The 20,971-nt window shown below is 30.4% G+C and overlaps 1 protein-coding gene across 1 annotated transcript; it reads right to left on the reverse strand.

The window, feature by feature from the left end:
- LOC127704856 (low molecular weight phosphotyrosine protein phosphatase-like) lies at nt 1-20,948 on the reverse strand. The gene is made up of 6 exons (XM_052209082.1): nt 20,841-20,948; nt 16,464-16,537; nt 15,065-15,181; nt 13,193-13,254; nt 1,726-1,825; nt 1-824 (listed from the first exon to the last, which is right to left on the reverse strand). The coding sequence occupies exons 1-6, from the start codon at nt 20,875-20,877 to the stop codon at nt 738-740; spliced, it is 477 nt and encodes a 158-aa protein (XP_052065042.1). The 5' UTR covers nt 20,878-20,948; the 3' UTR covers nt 1-737.
- Between the last annotated feature and the right edge of the window lie 23 nt (nt 20,949-20,971).

The raw sequence follows: 20,971 nt of genomic DNA on the forward strand, positions 1-20,971 counted from the left end.
TGCAGAATGGATGCTTTTATGATTAAGAAAATGACTATTCACCATACAATAGTTCACCTGCACCAAAATATGCATTACCCCAAGTCTTGTAGACATATTACAGTCAACTCAAAAAAAAAGAAGAAAAATACTGCAACTTTTTACAATTTGTTTGGTTTGCAAAATACTTTTGATATCAAAACATATTGTTGGTATGGTCTTTAAATGAGCACTTAAATTTACAACAGTAGCACCAGCTATAAATATGTTTATAAAACTGACATCAAATGTAACTAAAGTTTCAATTCAAAAGAACTTTGACCTTGACATATTTTGTACCTTTTTAAATCTCATCCTCCTTCGACAAAAATATGAATGCTGGCAAAACTTAAGTCATATATTTTGTTGATTTAGAAAAATAAATTAATAAAATATTACATTAAAGAAAAATAGCAAGCTAGGTGAAATGAAAAATGAATATAAAAGTGTAGCTTTATCAGTCATACATTTTTATAATGTATTCCATTAGTTGAGAGGACTGATCTGATATATTAAAGCTACATGTCCTTTTAACCAATAAGAATATGCAAATCATTTTTATAAAAATCTGACGTAATCTGTTTAAGCCATACAATATTTTAAAGCCTTAAAAATGTAAAGAAAATACCCATGCTAGGACAAACATTCCTTTCCATAAATAAACATGAAATATATTTTTTTCATTTATCAGGTAATTAAATCTACTGTATGATAATTTGTTAAGATCCAGTTACAGCATTAAAAAATCCTTCACAGCATCTACAACACTGTTCATAAACTTTATCGAAATCCTTCATATCATTGCCCTGAAAATATAAAAATACAAATAAAAATCCCTGTTCATGAACTAACTTGACCGTGTGTTGTCTTTGTTTGAATGTCTGTTTTTTCCCGAGAAGTTGTGTGTTGGTGGTTGTTGTGGTCTGTTGTACTGTGCTTATTTTTGGTGATTCTTGTTACCCCTATTTATATATTGTTACACATACATTTTTAGAAAAAACAAAATTGATACACAATGAAAAGCATGTACACAATGAAAAGCATGTACACAATGAAAAGCATGTACACAATGAAAAGCATGTACACAATGAAAAGCATGTACACAAACACATTACTTGTATTAATTGTATTATTTCCAATTATGATCATATTCTGTAAATCTTGTTTTTATAATGCAATTCTCTCTTTTCATTTGTTATTTTTCACATTGCTTAGAAGTGTACACAGAAATGAACTTTATAGTCCTAGCTATGATTCCACAATTATTTGCATGGAATTTTTGCTTTATTATTAATCTCTGCTTCTAGCAAATGTATTCCTATTCATGGATAACCCTGGGTGTTTTTAAAATATACCTCTAAAAGATGAGTAACCAATCTGAAAACATAAAGAATCCAATTCTGGATTCATGCCATCTCTTACTTATTGATAGCTGCTACAGTTACTCTTACTTATTGATAGCTGCTATAGTTACTCTTACTTATTGATAGCTGCTAAGTTACTCTTACTTATTGATAGCTGCTATAGTTGCTCTTACTTATTGATAGCTGCTATAGTTAATTTTAAATTTTATTTTTTTTGCTATATGTTAAGTGACTGTCTCAAAGACATTTATCAATATCTGTACATTATATAACTGCTATAAACACTGAACCTACAATGGGTTAAACTACTGTCAAAACTGCTTCTTATTCTCTAAATACTTACAAAATATGGATCTACAATAATAAGCTCTTTCTGGGGATCATATTCACCAAGCAGTACTGTTTTAGCATGACAGTTCTTAGGCTTTATACCTTCTAAATCACTAAAAAACAAATTTTACTGGTTAATAAATACAGCTGTATTTGTAAGGAGAAAGATGGTATATTTTAACGGTATATTCATCACCTAAAAGATCCTAGAACACACACATAAATTATTATATTTTTACCTGAAGTTAAAATGACACTTGATTTCTAGGCAAATTTTTTTTTTACATTCAGGAATTGTCATGCATGGAGTAAAAAACTCAAATTAATTATTTTACATATGCAATAATATAATACTACTTGTTTCAAAGTTCAAACAGTACAAAGTTTGAAGTTAAGTCAATTTATATCTTAACGTAAAAATGTAATAGAAAAAGAAATGAAAAATTGTAATATTTAAAAAAAAAAAATTGTAAGGGGTTCCATGGAATCCTGTGCCTCGCTGCATTTGCTGCTGTCAGTAAAAAGTGTAATGTTGACTTTAAAAGTGAGTCCATTTATCAGTAAAATACAGAATTTAAAAAAGATTCAAATTTTTCTTTAGATGCTATTTCTTGGTATTGAAGATTAGCTTCTGTCCAAGTTTCATAACAATCCATGAAGGTTTACATATTTATCATGTCCAAAAAATTGAATCCCATACTGTCTGTAAATGTTAACTGTAAAAAACAAAATCCATCTGTCAGAAAAATACTAAAAATGAAAAAAATATATTTTTAAAGGCTTGCTTCAGACAATATCTCTTAATCATTAAAAAGCTTCTGTCCAAATTTCATAAAACTCTATGAAGTTTATGTGTAGCAAACTTTAACCCCAGACTGTATCTACTTGTTAACTGTAAAAAAAAGTAAGTCCATTTATCAGTAAAATATGTAAGATGAAAATTAACATTTTCCAAATTTAGCTCTGGATACTGTCTTTTGGTTATAAACAAGCTTCTGTCCAAATTTCATAAAATTCCATGAAGGATTGACAAAGTTATGGATGACTGAAAAACTTTAACCTCAGACTAAATCTGAAAGTTAACTGTAAAAAAAACTAAGTCCATTTATTAGTACAATACAGAAAAATGAAAATAAATTATTAAAAATGTTGCCCTGGATACTATATTTTGGTCATAAACAAGCGTCTGTCCAAATTTCATAAAATTCCATGAAGGTTTGACAAAGTTATTGATGGCCAAATATACTTTAACCACAGACTGAACCTAAATGTTGCCAACATCGTTGACAGAATCTAGGATCGCTGTCTCGCTTTCGCGAAATAAATTTCACAGGCTCTACAAAAATTCACTGATTTTTATATCAAATAAATGGCAAACATTGAAAAAAGGTATATATACTTTTAATCACAAGGATTAGACCAGAGACAAAAATACAATATTATACTTCTGATTAGACCAATGGCATTCTATACTTTAATATTATCCAGAGACGTGTATATATATGTCTCTGTGTTATCTAATTGGACTTGATGAACACCCCCCCCCCCCTTTTATTTGATTATCTATCAGACATTATAAATTTAAAGAATGATGAATAAAATTATACAGGTTTTTAAATATGGGATTTGTTTTCAGATAAGACGCCAAAGATTTAAAACAGAGCAAGTATTTACTATTTAAATTATTACTGTAAAAAAAAAAATACTTTAATCAAATTTTAATTTGTAGAGTTATCTCCCATTTTTTATACCCATTTTTATTTTTATATTTTTCACTCATTTTCACAATTTTTTCTTCTAAATAAATGTCTATGCACAATACTTAACACAAATGAATCATAAATTTGACTTTAAAAGACAAATTATTCATTTTCTTTACTTATCAATTGCAAACATTTTGAATTTTTAGGACCTTGAACTTCATAAGTAAATGTAAAACATATAAACTTTTTAATTTCATTTATTAATTTGCCATGGTGTTGTCTAGTCCTTTCGACTATGGACTAATTGTTTGTCTTTTTAAACTATTTGGAAGAACGACCATGTGGACATGGTTCAATTAACAAAAATTAACATTCCCAAACCCGCCCACTGCGACATGCAACTAAATATAATCAGGGAACTTTTGTGATCACTTGTTATATTTATGATGATTCTTGTTCCATATGTGCATTCAAGTATTTGAAACATACTATGTTAAAAAAATTATTAAAACACTTTCTATCTTTTCAATATTCCATGTTTAAATATCTGAAGTGAACAGATTATTAGTTCAAATTTGAATTTAGAAGGCAGAGCCTGACAACAGCTGATTCTGTTTGTAAACAAATGCACATGCTAAATAATGTTCATGCATAATAAAGACAGCACCTACCTAATTTACAGAGATATCCAATGTATAAATCCTTTTGAAATATTACACAAATTTTCCTTCCACAAAACATTTTTTGTTAATTAATCCAATAATCTTAATTGTATATAAACATGGTATGCAAAGTAATATGAAAGGTAAAAAAAGGTTTAATAATTTCAGTCACTAAGATGTTATAAAAAAAGAGCAAATAGATATAAGAAGATGTGGTATGAGTGCCAATGAGACAACTCTCCATCCAAGTCAAAATTTATAAAAGTAAACCATTATAGGTCACAGTACGGTCTTCAACATGGAGCCTTGGCTCACACCGAACAGTAAGCTATAAAGGGCCCCAAAAAATTACTAGTGTAAAACCATTCAAACGGGAAAACCAACGGTCTAATCTATATAAAAAACGAGAAACGAGAAGTATGAATTAGTACCATCTATGTCGGTTTAGATTTAGGATTTGGGTATAATTCCCTCACAAGATTTAATACACGATCAGGGATAACCTCTCTTCTGACGATAACAATAGTTTCATCAATCCTATCTTTATTCAGAAGCCTACTTTTCTTCCGTAGATATTGAGGATTGCTCCATGCTCCTCTATCCTGCAGCATTCTCCAGAACAATTTATATTTATATTTTAAATTTCTTATTCCACTACAATGTATTCCTTGCATGTGGTCTCTGTCCAACACCTAACTTATTTTGTCTATTTTGTCTGTTTTGTGTAACACACGGACTACAAAAACATTCGTCTTCATCATTGAGATCATTTTCAGCACTTTGTTGATCTGACCCACTTTGACCAGGGTGCTCAATTTGGATCTCCTGTAGTTGATGATCGCAATACTGGTATACCAGTATTGTCCACAATACTGGTATAAAAATTTTGTACCAGTTTTGTAACTTTTTAAAAAAAAAACAGCAATACTGGTACATTACTGATATACCAGTATTGTAGTTGTATTGTTCACTATACTTTAAGGTGTATAATGAAAAACGAATTTTAAGCAAAATTAGATATTGAAGATCAAAGGCAGATTAAATGAACTCAAAAAGATAATAGAGGATAATTGTGAAATCAATTAACAACCAGTTAAAAATAATTACTATACTTGTACAAATAAACAAAAGATTATTGTAATTAAATCATCTTATTCAAACAATTGTTAAATTATATAAATAATTGCTAATAATTTTATCATATTTCTATATTTTATTTAATTCAATTTAGATAAAATAAAATAAAAGCTGTATTATCTGAGTTATTATTTAATAAATCCAAGCAAATTATTACACTATAACACTGTAAATTCAGCATTTACATGTATGCCATCGTATATTTTTTACAGATATTTTAAAACATGTATACTAAGATTCTAAGCATTTGTTTGTCTTTATTTTCTTATCAGTCTTTCACAATAAGCATGATAAACGATGTCAATATCCATTAAACATAAAAAGTTGTTTAATAGGGGAACCTGATTATAATCAAATTAACTGCTTTTACTAGTTTGTCTACATGAATGTTAAGGGTAGTTAAAATAGTTGATTCAGAACCATGGGCAATACAATTTGTAGCAGATATATCAACTGGTACAAATACTCAAATACTAATACTAGACAAACACTCCTACAGTAAGAGAGCCGTACAGGTGCTATCTAAACAAGCTTGTAATCTAGTAAGCGTAAGAGAAAGTCCACAGACTGAATACATAAATATCAATATAGGAAGTGGGGATTGCAGAAATGCCATCTGAAGAAGAAATAAACAATACCAATGCTGATGATACAGAAGCTATAACAGCATTAATGTCAATATAAAATTCACTAAAATGTACTATTGAGACTTTGAAAGAGAGAGCTGGAAGAAAACATAGAAGAAGGTAAAGAGTTTGTTAAAATGCTGAGACAGTACGGTTCCCTTAAGAAAAAAAACATCAGAAGATTTAAAACTTTCTTTGATTACAATCACAGTATACCATCAATGGCATCATCAGTTAAACATACAATCATTCCATATAAAATTGTCATGTCATATGTTAATATCATTATCATGATTATGCATATATATGTGACACCTTTAATAAAAGATTAATTACCTATATGTATTGTTTATTTTAAAAAAACACAATACTGGTACAATACTGGAATACAATACTGGTACACAATTTTTATACCAGTATTGTGCACAATACTAGTATACCAGTATTGCGATCACCAACTACAGGAGATCCCTCAATTTCATCAGTTGAATTTAGATTGTTTTCTGCATTATCTTCTAAATAAAGGTTAAAAGAAGTACTTGGTGATATTATTAAATAAGAGAAGTCCCAATCATTGAGGCTAAAAAATGCCTGAATTGCAAGTTTCTGTTCCTCTGTTACAGACAAAGAAAGAACATTTTCAACATTTTGGTGTTTAGCTCACCTGACCCAAAGGGTCAAGTGAGATTTCCTCATCACTTGGCATCCGTCGTAGTCGTCTGTCGTCGTCCGTTAACTTTAAAAATAATCTTCTCCTCTGAAACTTGGCGTAAATCATCCTTAGGGTATCTAGTTTAAAAAATGTATCCAATGACCCCACCCATCAAACAAGAGGGTCGCCATGGCTAAAAATAGAACATGGGGGGTAAAATGCAGTTTTTGGCTTATATCTCTGAAACTAAAGCATTTAGAGCAAATCTGAGTGGGCTAAAATGGTCATAAGGTCAAGATCTATCTGCCCTGAAATTTTCAGATGCATCAGTCAACCCCTTGTTGGGTTGCTGCCCCTGAATTGATAATTTTAAGGAAATTTTGCAGTTTTTGGTTACTATCTTGAATATTATAATAGATAGAGATCTAACAGCAAATTTGTTCATCAAAGTACAATCTACAAATAAGTCAACAGGACCAAAATTGTCGATCAATCCCATAAGGAGTTATTGCCCTTTAAAGTCAATTTTTCACAATTTTTCGTAAATTTTTTAATCTTTTACAAAAATCCTCTCCTCTGATTTGATTTGATTTTGATTTTTGGTGTTTTAACGCCACTTTTAAGCACCGCTTTTGGGCTATTTCGTGGCGGCCAATTTTTATTGGTGGAGGAAGCCGGAGTGCCCGGAGAAAACCACCGACCTTCGATAGGAAAACTGGCAATCCTAGTCAATTAAGATTGGAGTCGAGTGCACCCGCACGAGCGGGGTTCGAACTCACAACCTCAGTGTTGACTGGCTAGTGATTACAGTAGTAACTACTTAGACCACTCGGCCACCGAGGCCCCTCCTCTCCTCTGAAACTACAGGGCTATATTAAACCAAACTTGGCCACAGTCATCATTAGGGTATTTAGTTTAAAAATTGTGTCCCATTACCCGGCCTGCCAACCAACATGGCCGACATGGCTAAAAATAGAACATAGTGGTAAAATGCAGTTTTGGCTTATATCTTTAAAACTAAAAGCATTTAGAGCAAATCCGACTTTGGGTAAAAATGTTTATAAGGGTTGAGATCTATCCGCCCTGAAATTTTCAGACGAGTCAAACATCCTGTTGTTGGGTTGCCACCCCTGAATTGGTAATTTTAATGAAATTTGTTATATCTTGAATATTATTATAGATAGAAATAAACTGTAACAGCAATAATGTTCAGCAAAGTAAGATCTACAAATAAGTCAACATGACCAAAATTGTCAATTGACCCTTTAAGGAGTTATTGCCCTTTATAGTCAACTTTTCACAATTTTTCGAAAATTTTTGTCATCTTTTACAAAAATCTTCTCTGAAACTACAGAGACAATTTTAACCAAACTTGGCCATAATCATCATTAGGGTATCTAGTTTAAAAAATGTGTCTGATTACCTGGTTTGCCAACCAACATGGCCGACATGGCTAAAAATAGAACATGGGGTAAAATGCAGTTTTTGGCTTATATCTCTGAAACTAAAGCATTTAGAGCAAATCTGACAATGGGTAAAAATGTTTATCAGGTTTAGATCTTTCTGCCCTGATATTTTCAGACAAATCAGACAACCCATTGTTGGGTTGCTGCCCCTGAATTGGAAATTTCAAGGAAATTTTGCAGTTTTTTGTTATGATCTTAAATATTATTATAGATAGAGATAAACTGTAAACAGCAATAATATTCAGCAAAGTACGATCTACAAATAAATAAAAATGACCAAAATTGTCAATTGACCCTTTAAGGAGTTATTGCCCTTTATAGTCAATTTTTCATAAATTTTTGTAATCTTTTACAAAAATCTTCTCCACTAAATCTACTGGGCCAAATAGAATTAAACTCAACATATGGCTGAGGAAAACCAAAACCAATAGAAGGAACAATTAATTTTTCTACTGGATCTGTTAATGAAAAGAATTTGATATATGAAATGACCAATGACATTAAAAAGCCAATGGGTGGTGGGAATCCAAACAGGACTACAAATAAAGACATGTTAATTGAAGTAATGACATTTTACATTAAAAACAATAAAACATCACTAGAAGATCAACATATGGCTGAGGAAAACAATGTACCTTTTTTGGACTGTTCTTTTACAACATGTAATGAGGAAACATCAATACAGAAACTTTTTGTCACTGCTGAATCATCAATCGAGAACCTTATTCAAAGAGAGACAAGCCATAGAAAAGTTTGTAAAAGTCAGTTACATCTTAAATCAAATGATATTAAAGGTCATGTTGGAGTATGCAAACTTAAATGTGATGAAAAACATGAACTACTCTGGTCTAGCTCACCCTGTATGGGAGACAAGTATCTTTGTAATTTAAGAATGTCTCATGGGTATTATGTGTCAGGAAAACTACCAAACCAATATTCAAGAATCTTATGAAACTGCTCTTTAGAGGAAATTGCTTCTTATGAAGAAATTCAAGAAGGGATTGATATTGTCATTGATGCAAGGTATGGTACCAGGAAAAACTCTATGTACACAGACGTAGTTTGCCTTGGTGCCAGGACACATAAGGTTTTACCTGTTAAAACAATTTTTGGATTGTACAAGTGCACAAAAACATGAACTTATTGGAACAGAAAGAATTTATGACTATTTCAAAAACCTTAAAGATGTATAGCAGGTGAAAATTTGCGTCAACTGTCATGACAGAAATACCAGTGTAAATAAATTGTATCCGTATTAATGGAATAGACTCAGAATCAACAAATGATACCTGGCATGCCACCAAAAACATGGCCAAAGAAATCAAGACCATTTGTTTTGGACTAATATGTAAGGAAGGACAAACATGGCACCCTGAGTTATCGGACAAAGCTGCTAGCATAAAAACCCATCTATATTGGGCAATGAAAAATTGCAATCAGGATCCAGTCAAACTTAAACTAAGTCTATTGAATATAGTTGAACATTATAAAAACAATCATGAACACTGTATTGAAGTATTGAGGTGTAAAACAGATCCGAATTATGAACCAACTAAATATGTAATCAAGGATTCCAAAGCAGAGATGTCATTAGGTAGGGCTTTAATGAACACCCAGGTTTACAAATTGCCAACTGATTATGTACATTGTATGGACAGTTATTATGTGGAAAGTTTCAATAATGCTATTCTTCAATATCATGACAAGAGAATTAACTTCTCCAAACAAGTGCATATTCTTCAGACAACCTTGCCCTATTGGATTGGAATGAACATGACAATAGGCAAACCACATCATTAAAAACTGTTCAAGATGCGAAAAAGTCACGTAGACAAGTACATTGTACAAATAAAAATTTTGAAAAGGAAATCTTACAATATGTGGTCTGAAATCTGGGATCAGTTAGTTCAAGTTTACTTGGATTTATGATATTTTTTCACTTTTTAAAAGTCAAATCATTAAAACATAATAGTAAGTTAATGTTTGTTTCCTTTATTTTTGTAATGATATCTACTACAAACCATAACTATTTTGACCACAGTGAATCAGATAATTAAATCGTCTGCTACAAATTCCTCAAGCATGTGCATTTGTTTTGTTTACATTTATCAGCTGCTGTTTATATACACATTGTACCTCCTACATCACCTTATGAGTCAAATCTTAATTGCCCATGTCTTCCCAATCAGGCTGATCGGATGTTGCTGGTTTAAGTGACATGTGCATCATATGTACATTTATACATATATTGACATAGACATTAAAAATTTACACCTGTGGCCTGTTGGACCTATATGTCACTTAAGCCTTATTGTAACATATTTGAAAACGTAAAAGTATACTAAATAGATAAATAGAATTAGACCTAAAGTTTTTATTTTTAAATTGTTGCCCCATGGGATATTTTCAAGTTTGGTAAGATGGTGTTTATGGCTCAGAAACCTACATGTTCACTCTTGGACACATAAAGCAAAAAAAATCAAATTTATCTTTCCATAAAACGGAATAATGCATAAACAAAAGTTACTGTCACACAAAAGACAAGTTTTCTAGGGTCTAAACTTCTAAATTTAAGAAAGGAACTTTATTTCCATGAAATTTCCAGCTTACCTGTAGTATTCATCTAGCTTTGAAAAAAGTCATGTTATTCTTTTTGTGAAAAGGTCAATTAACATGCGATGTTGACTGCAGAAGGGCACATTCAGTTTCAATAGGAAATATAGAGCAAAGATAACATTTACTTGTTAAGACTTTGATAATTGATAAAATATGTTTTCAACTCCACTTTATTATAAGTAATGTATAACATATGTTCACCATGTTTAATCGAACACTTTTCATTGTAAGAGTTTCTCCACAAGCATTGTTTTACTTGTTCTTACATCTCCTACGTAACTAAAAAAACATATCAGCAAAATTTCTTTTTCTTAACTGTTCGTTACAACCTCAGGCATTTTCAACTGATTTGGACCAAAGTCATCCACCTACATCTGAGGAGTTATCTATCCTTTGCATTTAAATTTGTCGGTATGTATTTTGTAACTCATAAACCGTAAGTTGTAGACCTAGGGATTTATATTTGAGGTCCATGGGTCCTTACTTGCAAAATGAGGTAAAGGTCAAAGGTCAAGGTCATGTTCTAAATTTTGACTTTTGCTTGTACCTGCATCTCCTTTGAAACTTTTAAAGATACATATAAAAGAACTAGTGCAAAATGTTTGTTTAATTGTGATGAAGATATGATACACTTGTTCTGAAACAATCCAATGATTTCTTATAGGAGTTATGGACCCTGAAGTTTTTTAATTTAAGGTTAATGGATTATTACTTCATTATGGTACATGATAAAGGCATAGGGTCTTTTAAAAAATGTGAAAGACATACCTTGTTAAATGTAAACGGGAGGTAACCTTAAGTGAACTGGAAGTAGCCATTTTTGCACTTTATTCAAGGAAAAGTACCCAGAAACCATATATTTTTATAATCAACATCTATAAACCTATCATTTGAGACTGGAAATGACTTCAAAAACCAGAAATAGCTATTTATCACCCTTATTACAGGCAAAAGTAAGTAGAAACCTTATATTTTTGGAATCAGTGTAAACACTGTTGTCATATGAAGCTGGAAGTGACATTTTCTAAACCTGAAGTAGCAAATGATCTCCCTTATTTCAGGCAAAAGTTTATAGAAACCATATATTTTGGGAATGTGAGTAAAGCTATCATAAAGAGACCTAAAGAGACATTTTCTAAACCAGAAGTAGCAAATTATCTACCTCATTTCAGATAAAAGTATATAGAAACAATATATTTTTTGAATCAGTATGAAGAAACCTATGATTGTGTAAGAGTTATCTCCCCAAACACGGTTTTACTTGTTCCTACATCTCCTCCGCAACAAAAAAATATATCAAAAAAATCTTTTTCTTAATTGTTTGTTGCATCCTCGGGAAGTTTTAACTGATTTGGACTGAAGCGATCCACTGACATCTGATAGGAGTTATCTACCCTTCACAATTAAATTTTCTGTATGTTTTTGTCACTCATAAACTGTAAACAGTACTACTGTTATATTTGAGGTCTATGGGTTCTAATGTATAAATTGTGGTAAAGGCCAATGGTCAAAGGTCAAGGTCATGTTCTAAATTTTGACTTTTGCTTGTTCCTGCATCTCCTCTGAATCTTTTAAAGATATATATATAAAAGAACTAGTGCAAAATCTATCAAACCCCAATAGTAACTTTGAGTAAACCAGAGATAGCTTCTTATCAATTATTTAGAAATTTAATGTGGAAAGACACTCATTTGTTCTTAAATTTTGCATTGATCTTTTCTGTGATATTTTCAACATCAAGCGACTCTACTGAGAATGCTTTTTTTTCAGTCAAGTAGAATGATTTCTCAGTCAAGTAGAATGAGAACATGGTGACGTCATAAGCCACATCATTGACATTGCCTTGGAATATAGTGATAAACAGATTCTCTGTGGTCTTTAAACTTGTGAAATTTCTCAGCTTCATATCATCTAAGGGCTATCAGCTTTTGATGAGATTGTAGCTGAGACCTTCTCATTTTTATTACCATAGATAATCTGTTAATAAATAAAACTAGTGTGACTATAAATGTATGATATCTATTTCAGAGTGTATTGCAAGTGTCCCTGGATTTACTTTCTAAGGGTACACTGAAAAGTTTAGGAATCAAAATAATTGAAATTATAATAAAGCATAAAAAGGGGTTTAAAATACCTACAAAAAACTTTAAGTTTATACTTGCATGAGGGTGTTGCAAATTAAGTTGAATTGAATTTTTGGTATTATAATTGTCTATTCTGACAAAAAATGTCACAGACCAAATCTTGTTTTGTCTTTTTTAGTTTTTTTAACAGATAAAAAGTCACAGTTAATTAATTTACTATTGTTTAAATATTGGTGAGAAAATTTTTGAAATTATATCTTTTTAAGAAAAAACCATTGTTTAGTGTGGGGATTTGTTTTTTTTTCAATTATACAAAGAATATACTTATTTGCACCATGAAACCAGTACTTTATTTACAAAGTTGTAAAAGGTATGATAATCAAGAAAAATTAGAAAATTATTTTTTAAAATAAATCTTTTATTTAAAAAATTTCAAAACTGAATTGTTACTTTTTGTGTGACTTTTTGTTGTGTGATGTTTCGTCTGTGACTTTTAGTCCTGTGACTTTCTATTCTACATTCTAAATTAACTACCTCATATTCTGATGGTCCATTCCAAATATATAATCAAATCTTTCAAAGTCTTGTGGCTTAATCTTCAAAGAGAAAAAAGAAATATGATACTCCTGTAAAACTAGAAAATTGTAATTGGACTATTGAAAGAATTATTTTTTTAATGGTTTATAACAGTTAATCAATGGTTTTAGTTGTATAAGCAGTTCTGTAGATTTTGTGACGCTGAACATGTGTGCTAGCGTGTATTTATTCATGATTGAAGAAATATTGATATGATTTTGTAATTTGTATTTTATTCCTTATTTGAATTTACTTTAAAATAAAGATGATTTTATTCCTAATTCATATTTGTGTTTTCGTTTTCAAATAGATTAATTACGGATTGTAATTAATTATGAGTTTTACAATTCGTATTTTATATTCAGACTTTGACGATTGACTAGTTTCGTCTTGATTGTTACTCACTTCTACTATTTTGATGGTCAGTATTTTATGATTGATTTGACCGCACACTTTCTACTATTTCATTGGTTATATATCTTTTGGCAGTTTATTTCTATTGAAGTCTATAGTTGATTGTGGATTGACGTTCAAACCGAACAGACGTTTCATATATTTTCTTTAGTCTGTATTTGCTGTTTCATATTTTGTATCATTTGTATTGGAGGAATTCCATGATTATTTCAGGTCAGTTTGCTTACTTATCTCTTCAGATATTCTGTATATCTTATTTTCATCGTAATTTTATTACCGGATTAATCAGTATTTCACGCACGAGTAACTTTCCATTTTAGCATGACTTCGTAGTAAGAATGTGTATCGTTTGATTGGTGAATGAATGTTGTAAATTATTTAAAAGGTTAACTTAACTTTTATAACAGGCACATTATTATTTTAAAGTAAATTCAAATAAGAAATAAAATACAAATTACAAAATCATATCAATATTTCTTCAATCATGAATAAATACACGCTAGCACACATGTTTGCTGTTTACAATTTATGTCTATCTTTCAAACAATGAACCTGTCTTTTTTCAATAATATATATGCAAAAATGACAAAATTGGTAAAAAAAAAATAGTTATTTCAGAGCAATAACTCTATTTTTAAGAAGTCAGTTAACCTGTAACATTCATATTGGTATTTTTGTAGATCTTGGTTTCATGATAATTTTGCCTGTAAACAGTGACTGTATATATCTATTATCTATTTCTAAATAATATGCAAAAACCATTAAACTGAATACATTTCATCATAAACATTACCAATTTGACAGTCATCTTTTTTATAAGCTTTTTTTCCAACCATGTTTTATCAGTTCGATATAAATTATCAATGACTGTTTAACATTCAGTCATTTTATAATTTCAGTAATAATGAAGGCAATGTTTCATGTGAATATAAGAAAGGTAAACAGGTGAATTAAAATAAGAGAATTAGAACACAGTTTTTTGTTCAACAAAGCTATTCTGTGAATTCTTTTATTTTTGTGGGTACCAATTTTCTTTGAATCAAAGAAAAAATATTCAAGGATACAGGATTTTATGGTTTTCACAGTTTCTGCTTATACACCGACAGGAAACAATTTTTCTTAAATATCTTTAAATTCATGTTTTACCTAATCAAAGTTCACACCCAAGAAAACTACAAAAAAATAAGTATCGAATGGAAAATAATGAATGCACAGTATGCAAAAAGAGCCTCTTACACATCTGCAGAAGGTAAAGATTCACAATAATTAAAATTAGATTGTACCCAGGTTATGTTCAATGTATTAATACAGTAATCAATTTGTTCATTAAACCTTTGTGTTTCAGCAATTAGACTTCAAAAATTTACTTACTTTATTGACTGTATAATGCGATATTAGTCTTGTTATAATTAATACCTGTCTAACTATATGCTTGTAATCTGTTATTCCAAATTTCTTCAATGTCACAACTGTACGTTCATTTGGTCCCAATCCAAGATGCCAGTCTCCCATAGCTGCACTATCAACATCCCACTAAAAAATTATGCAGACAATCATGATCTTTTCTGGTAACTCACCAGTCTAGCTTAATGCTTATAATCTGTAATACTTAATTTTCAATATAGCAATTGTATGTCGGTTAGGCCCTTCACCAATATCACAGACAACTGAACTATCAACTACTCATTACAAATACACCAAAGCAAGAATAGGTGTCCACAGGACACCATGCTTTACTCGCGCTATCACATGTTCATGTTTAGTGAACTGTGAAATCTAGGTCAAAACCCTGATTTCACATGTACCTGTATTTTTAAAAGTTTACATTATTATGTACCATGTTTCAACTTGATGTGACCAGAACTTCATAATATACTACTGTTAACTACCTAAACCAAACTATAACCTGATACAGGACAGACAAACAGACATGACAGACAAACAGACAGACGGACAAACAAACAGACAGAAAGACACACAGACAGACAGACACACAGACAGACAGACACACAGACAGCAGACATGACAGACAGACAGACAGACAGACAGACAGACAGACAGACAGACAGACAGACAGACAGACAGACAAACAGAGACAAACAAACAGACAGACAGACAGACAGACAGACAGACAGACAGACAGACAGACAGACAGACAGACAGACAGACAAACAAACAGACAGACAAACAAACAGACAGACAAACAGAGACAAACAGACAGACAGACAGACAGACAGACAGACAGACAGACAGACAGACAGACAGACAGACAGACAGACAGACAGACAGACAGACAGACACTCAAGACTCCTACAGTTATAGACAGCGATTAAAATGTATTTACAAGCTTGCCTAGAAATGGTTGATTAGAACACAGTTTTCTGATCCTCTCTTTATATTCAGTGATAGTGTCTGTTCACAAACTAATAATGAAATCTTAAATTTTCATTTTTGGTAGCCATCTGTTGTTATTACACTGATGACATTTTTTGGAATATTCATGCAGTTCTTATAATGAATCCTTTAATTACATTTGTAACCACAATTCACTGCAATATACTGAGCTTTTTATAATTATATACCATAATAATGATGGGGTCATATTATTTACATATATAAGGGTGGCAGAGTATAAACATAAGGAAATGTAATAAAAACTAAGATTAAAAATTGAAATAAATTTTAGCTTAAATTCACAGCATTTCTCCCTATTTCCATGAAATACAGAAAATAATGTTCCAAAATCAAGTGGAATATAAAATTGCAAAGAAAGTGAACAAAAAACCCTTTATCACTCCTCTCAATAATATATTACATTCTGTTCCTGCTTTTTTTCTTTAAGTAACCTCAGAAAAACAGCTTCTGCTATTGGTGATCTACAGATATTTCCTGAAAAAGATAAAATATTTAAACATAATAACAGACATTTACCATACTCATTTGTCATACTTTTGAACATTAATCCCAAATTGTTTCTGTTTAATTTATTCATAACATTTATAGACCTCGGGATAATTTAAGCTAGACATACAATAGGGAACCTGTCACATGTTGAAAACTGTATGATTTTGCCCCTGGATGCCCTTTAAATTTATTTTGTTTACCTATATTAGATGTTTGGTTGCTGTCTTATTAATGTATTACCCACATCTTCTTTTATTCATATACATTTTCATGAGTTAATATTGTCTACACTGGAATGATAAAATTATGTTAAAATAAAAAGAATATGTTTAAAAAGAGATGTGAGGTTTACATCAATGAAACAGCAACCAATCAAGACCATAACACACACACACACACACACACACACACACACACACACACACAGTATAGTCAGCTTACCTACAGTCTCTATATCAAATTTGCTTAAATTTTTTCTTTGGGTTTCTGTTTCATTGACGTTTTCACAAATCTTCTTACCGGTATATTCATAGTCTGTTACAGTACATTCAAACCTTTATTCAGGGAGTCTGTTTTTTTTTTATTTTCTATTTTTTTGTCATTGAATTGCAGTTTCATTGATGTACAAATCAAATACAGGATTACAAATCTATCAATATCCTTTTTACTGAAGTTCCTACATATTTTCTAACTTTTAGCCTTTTAAAATGTAGGCGTTAAACAAGCCACATAAAAAGGGCATTTTACATGTAGTCTCCATCAAAACAGAATAAAATTGTGTACCCCTTTGACTGAGATGAACAAAATTGACCAGGCTTTGTTATTGAAAAACAAAAATAAGAAAATGTCATAAATATAAGCATTCATCATGTACATGGTCACCACATTTGATTTTGCTAGCTGGTTAAGTTTAAAATGGTAACCTTTTATATACACGTGATATAAGAGCCAATTTGACCTCATGTTTTATCCTCATAACTAAAACTGAATATTTCTATACAGTAGACAGTAAAACCACTTACCAGCATAAATGTTAGAGAGTTTCATTCAACCCAATTTATTCTATTTTAAATATATCTATTAATGAAGACTTTGTAATTTTTCCATAAGAAAAAGTAAATGAAAAAAGATTTGCAGCCCTACATAGATTTCTTCTTGCTTTCAGTTACCAGATTGCATTTGAAAAGCATAAACAAGTACCATTCTTTATATTGTTAGCAATACCTAGTTTTTATTTAAATAAATGAGTTCATGAAATCAGTAAATATGTTTAGAAGAACTGTTTTTATGTCAAATTCAGCAGATACATCCTATTTAACATCTATCAAATTTACATCAATCTGAAAAAAAAGGTGAACAACAATAACTTAATTCGTTATCTGATTTTATTATATGACTAAAAAATTTCTCTTTTCTCATAAAAGCATACAGAGTTTTCTTTGATAAAACATTATATTCACCACGGGAAAAATCACTAGAAGTTAATATAAGATTTGGAACAGCTAACGTGTACCTAAATATAGATATTCCAAGGCAAAGTCAATGACATAGGTTTATGACGTCATGCAAATTACCGGGTTTTTTTCCCTTTTTTTTTGTGGTATTTTTTTTATCTTCTTCTGTTTTCATTGTATTTTTTTAGGTAAACTTTATTAAATATTTTAACTTATGAAAGTTAGCAACTGCAAAAGCAGATGATATATTTAGTATAAAAACAAGCAGTTTTAAAAGCATCTGGAGCAAATACTAGAAATTGGTGAAGGATAAAATGTCATATATTAAAAAAAATTGTTGACTTTTGATTTCATTTGATTCAATGATTTATCAACACCAGAAATATGACACTGTTGGGCTCGGTGAATATCATATCTCTGGGGTTGATAAATCATAATGTATTAACCTCATCAAAAGTCAACAATTGTATATTATCATGTTTATCTTCAGCACAGAAAAAGTTTCATGACACAGACCAAGACAAACAGTTCCATGTTATGTTATTTAAAGAATGTAGAATAAGAAAAAAAAAAATCAATATTAAATATTACTTTTGTTGGAAACAGTCAGGGATTTTGAAATCACTAGTTTTCATAAAATTTTATGCAAAATTATTGCAAATAGGAGTTATATCTACCTTAATTTCAAACAGTGTATCTATTTTATTATTGCCAATTAATATGTCCTATATCTGGGTATTCAGAAATGATTCTTAAATACTTCCATTGACTGTTAAATGGAGTTAATATTCAACAAAAGTTATGTTTTTAACATGTTTAAACAACTGATTTATAGTTTTAAAATCTTATTTATATTATGTATGACAGCATATTTGTACAGCAATTTTGTATGGTTCCACAACAGTTTGAGCTTGATACTATCTAAAATACAATCATAAATTGCTTAATATAAAATAAATTATAATAAACCAAAAAAAAATTTTTTTTAAGATATTGTACAGAGTAATTCATGAAAATGATAGACTATTTTTTTCAAATCACATCACAATAAATGAAAATTATTCTTTAAAACAGAAGTGATTTAATATAAGGGTGTATTCTTCTGACATTTTAGTCTCGTTGAAATCTCGTTCTGGAATTATTTCCAAAACATGTGATACAAGTGGAAAATATCAATGAATTTAAAAAATATTATAATCAAACTTAACTCTGTGAAAAAATTGTGTATTTGCAATAAGAAGTTTTTGAGTAATAAAATTCTCAAATTTTATTACCAATAAAGTCAGTCTCATTAGCCAAAATGTTGAGAAAATGGTTGAGGGGTACAAGAAATTATTTTACCAGAAACATGTACATCCCATATCATTTTTTTCTTTTCAAATTTCTTAGATATGTATTTTTTTCAATTATTTATAACAAGGAAGTTGAAATGATATGCTTTTTGTCCAAAAAAAAGAGAAAAATCCCAAATTTACAAAATTGACAGCATGGTAGAGGGGGGGTAGGAGGGGTCCTGATCCCAAAATCACGGGCTTAAAAACATGGAATCCCGAGGTCCCAAATTTAAAAAAATTTAAATCCCGACATTCGAAAAAAGAATTCCCGGATCCCGAAAGGATCAATCCCAAAATCCTGAGCTTAAAAACACCCGATCCCGGAGTCCCGATAAAGGTCCTACCCCCCATGGTACATTTGACACAAAAAAGCAACAAAATTCTATAAAACATTCTTATATTAACACCTACCTATAATAGTTTTTAAGTTAAATTTATTCAGATTGGTCCACTTCATCTTTATTGAAAGTATGAAAAAAAGGTTAATTGTGAAACTGTGATTTTTTTCATAATAATAGCCCAAAAATGGGTAAAAACTGATGAAAAATGGGAAAATCATAAGAATTGGGTACTTTCAAATGGCCACAGAAAAAAAAAGAAGTGCACCATCATATGATTTTTTATGCACCAATTATTTTTTACAGTCATATAAACCCAAAAATCAGGTTAAGAAAACAAGTTTAATTCTAGAAATTTTTGGCATCTCAGAGGTGTACATCCTTAATTTCAAATATTTTCTTTTCTTGTCATTTAATGTAAACATGGTAAACATTTTATAATCCCAAGCATCATTTGATATCATAATGAATAATCATTATTTTTGTACTGTGCCATTTATTTTTCATTAGACAGCTTACATGATACTTTATTTAACGGGATAATTAGTGATTGATTTTGCTCAACATGAGCAACCTGGATAAAAGTTTTGAAGGAAGTAAATATTTTCCATAAGTGACAACATTTGCATGCATTTTCAGTATAAAAATCTGTTGTAAAAAGTGTGAATAAATCTGCAAAATTCTTATGGTGCTTATGGGGCTGCAGCTTTCTTTTTTGAAAAAAAAAATATTTTAAGGGTACTCAATGATTCGAAACAAAATTTTGGAATAGTATGAAAGAACACAATGATTCCAGAAATGTCCAATTGCATATTTTTTTTATTGTACATTTAAAACTTTGCTCTCTACACTACAGAGAGTTTCCTTAAACAATCTCTATATTTAGACCAATAGCAGACATTTTTTAATCACTGCTTCCATTTTCATTTCTTAATAACAGGGAAGCAAAAAACAAGTTTTAGCTATTATTTTGGATGTGAAAACTTAATATAACCAAAATTTATGATCACTGACTGAGGGTCCTGGCAGTTTCCTGTAAGGCTGGCAATTTATGGTGATTGGATGTATCATATAATCCTCAGAGCTTTCCACCCCTTTCAAATGATGGAATGTAATTAATTACGTTCTTACAAATTGAATAAATGATAAAGAGTTAGATTACCAAGGCAAATAAATAAAACTGAATGCTTTTTTGACATTTTCCTGCAACTAAAATGCTTTTTAGGAAGACTGCTGGTGGATTCCGAAACGAAGAGAGTTATCCGAAAGTTACCGGAAGTTGTATTGTTTATT

The sequence above is a fragment of the Mytilus californianus genome, unplaced genomic scaffold (assembly GCF_021869535.1).
Source record: "Mytilus californianus isolate M0D057914Y unplaced genomic scaffold, xbMytCali1.0.p SCAF_6, whole genome shotgun sequence".
Lineage (NCBI taxonomy): Eukaryota > Metazoa > Mollusca > Bivalvia > Mytilida > Mytilidae > Mytilus > Mytilus californianus.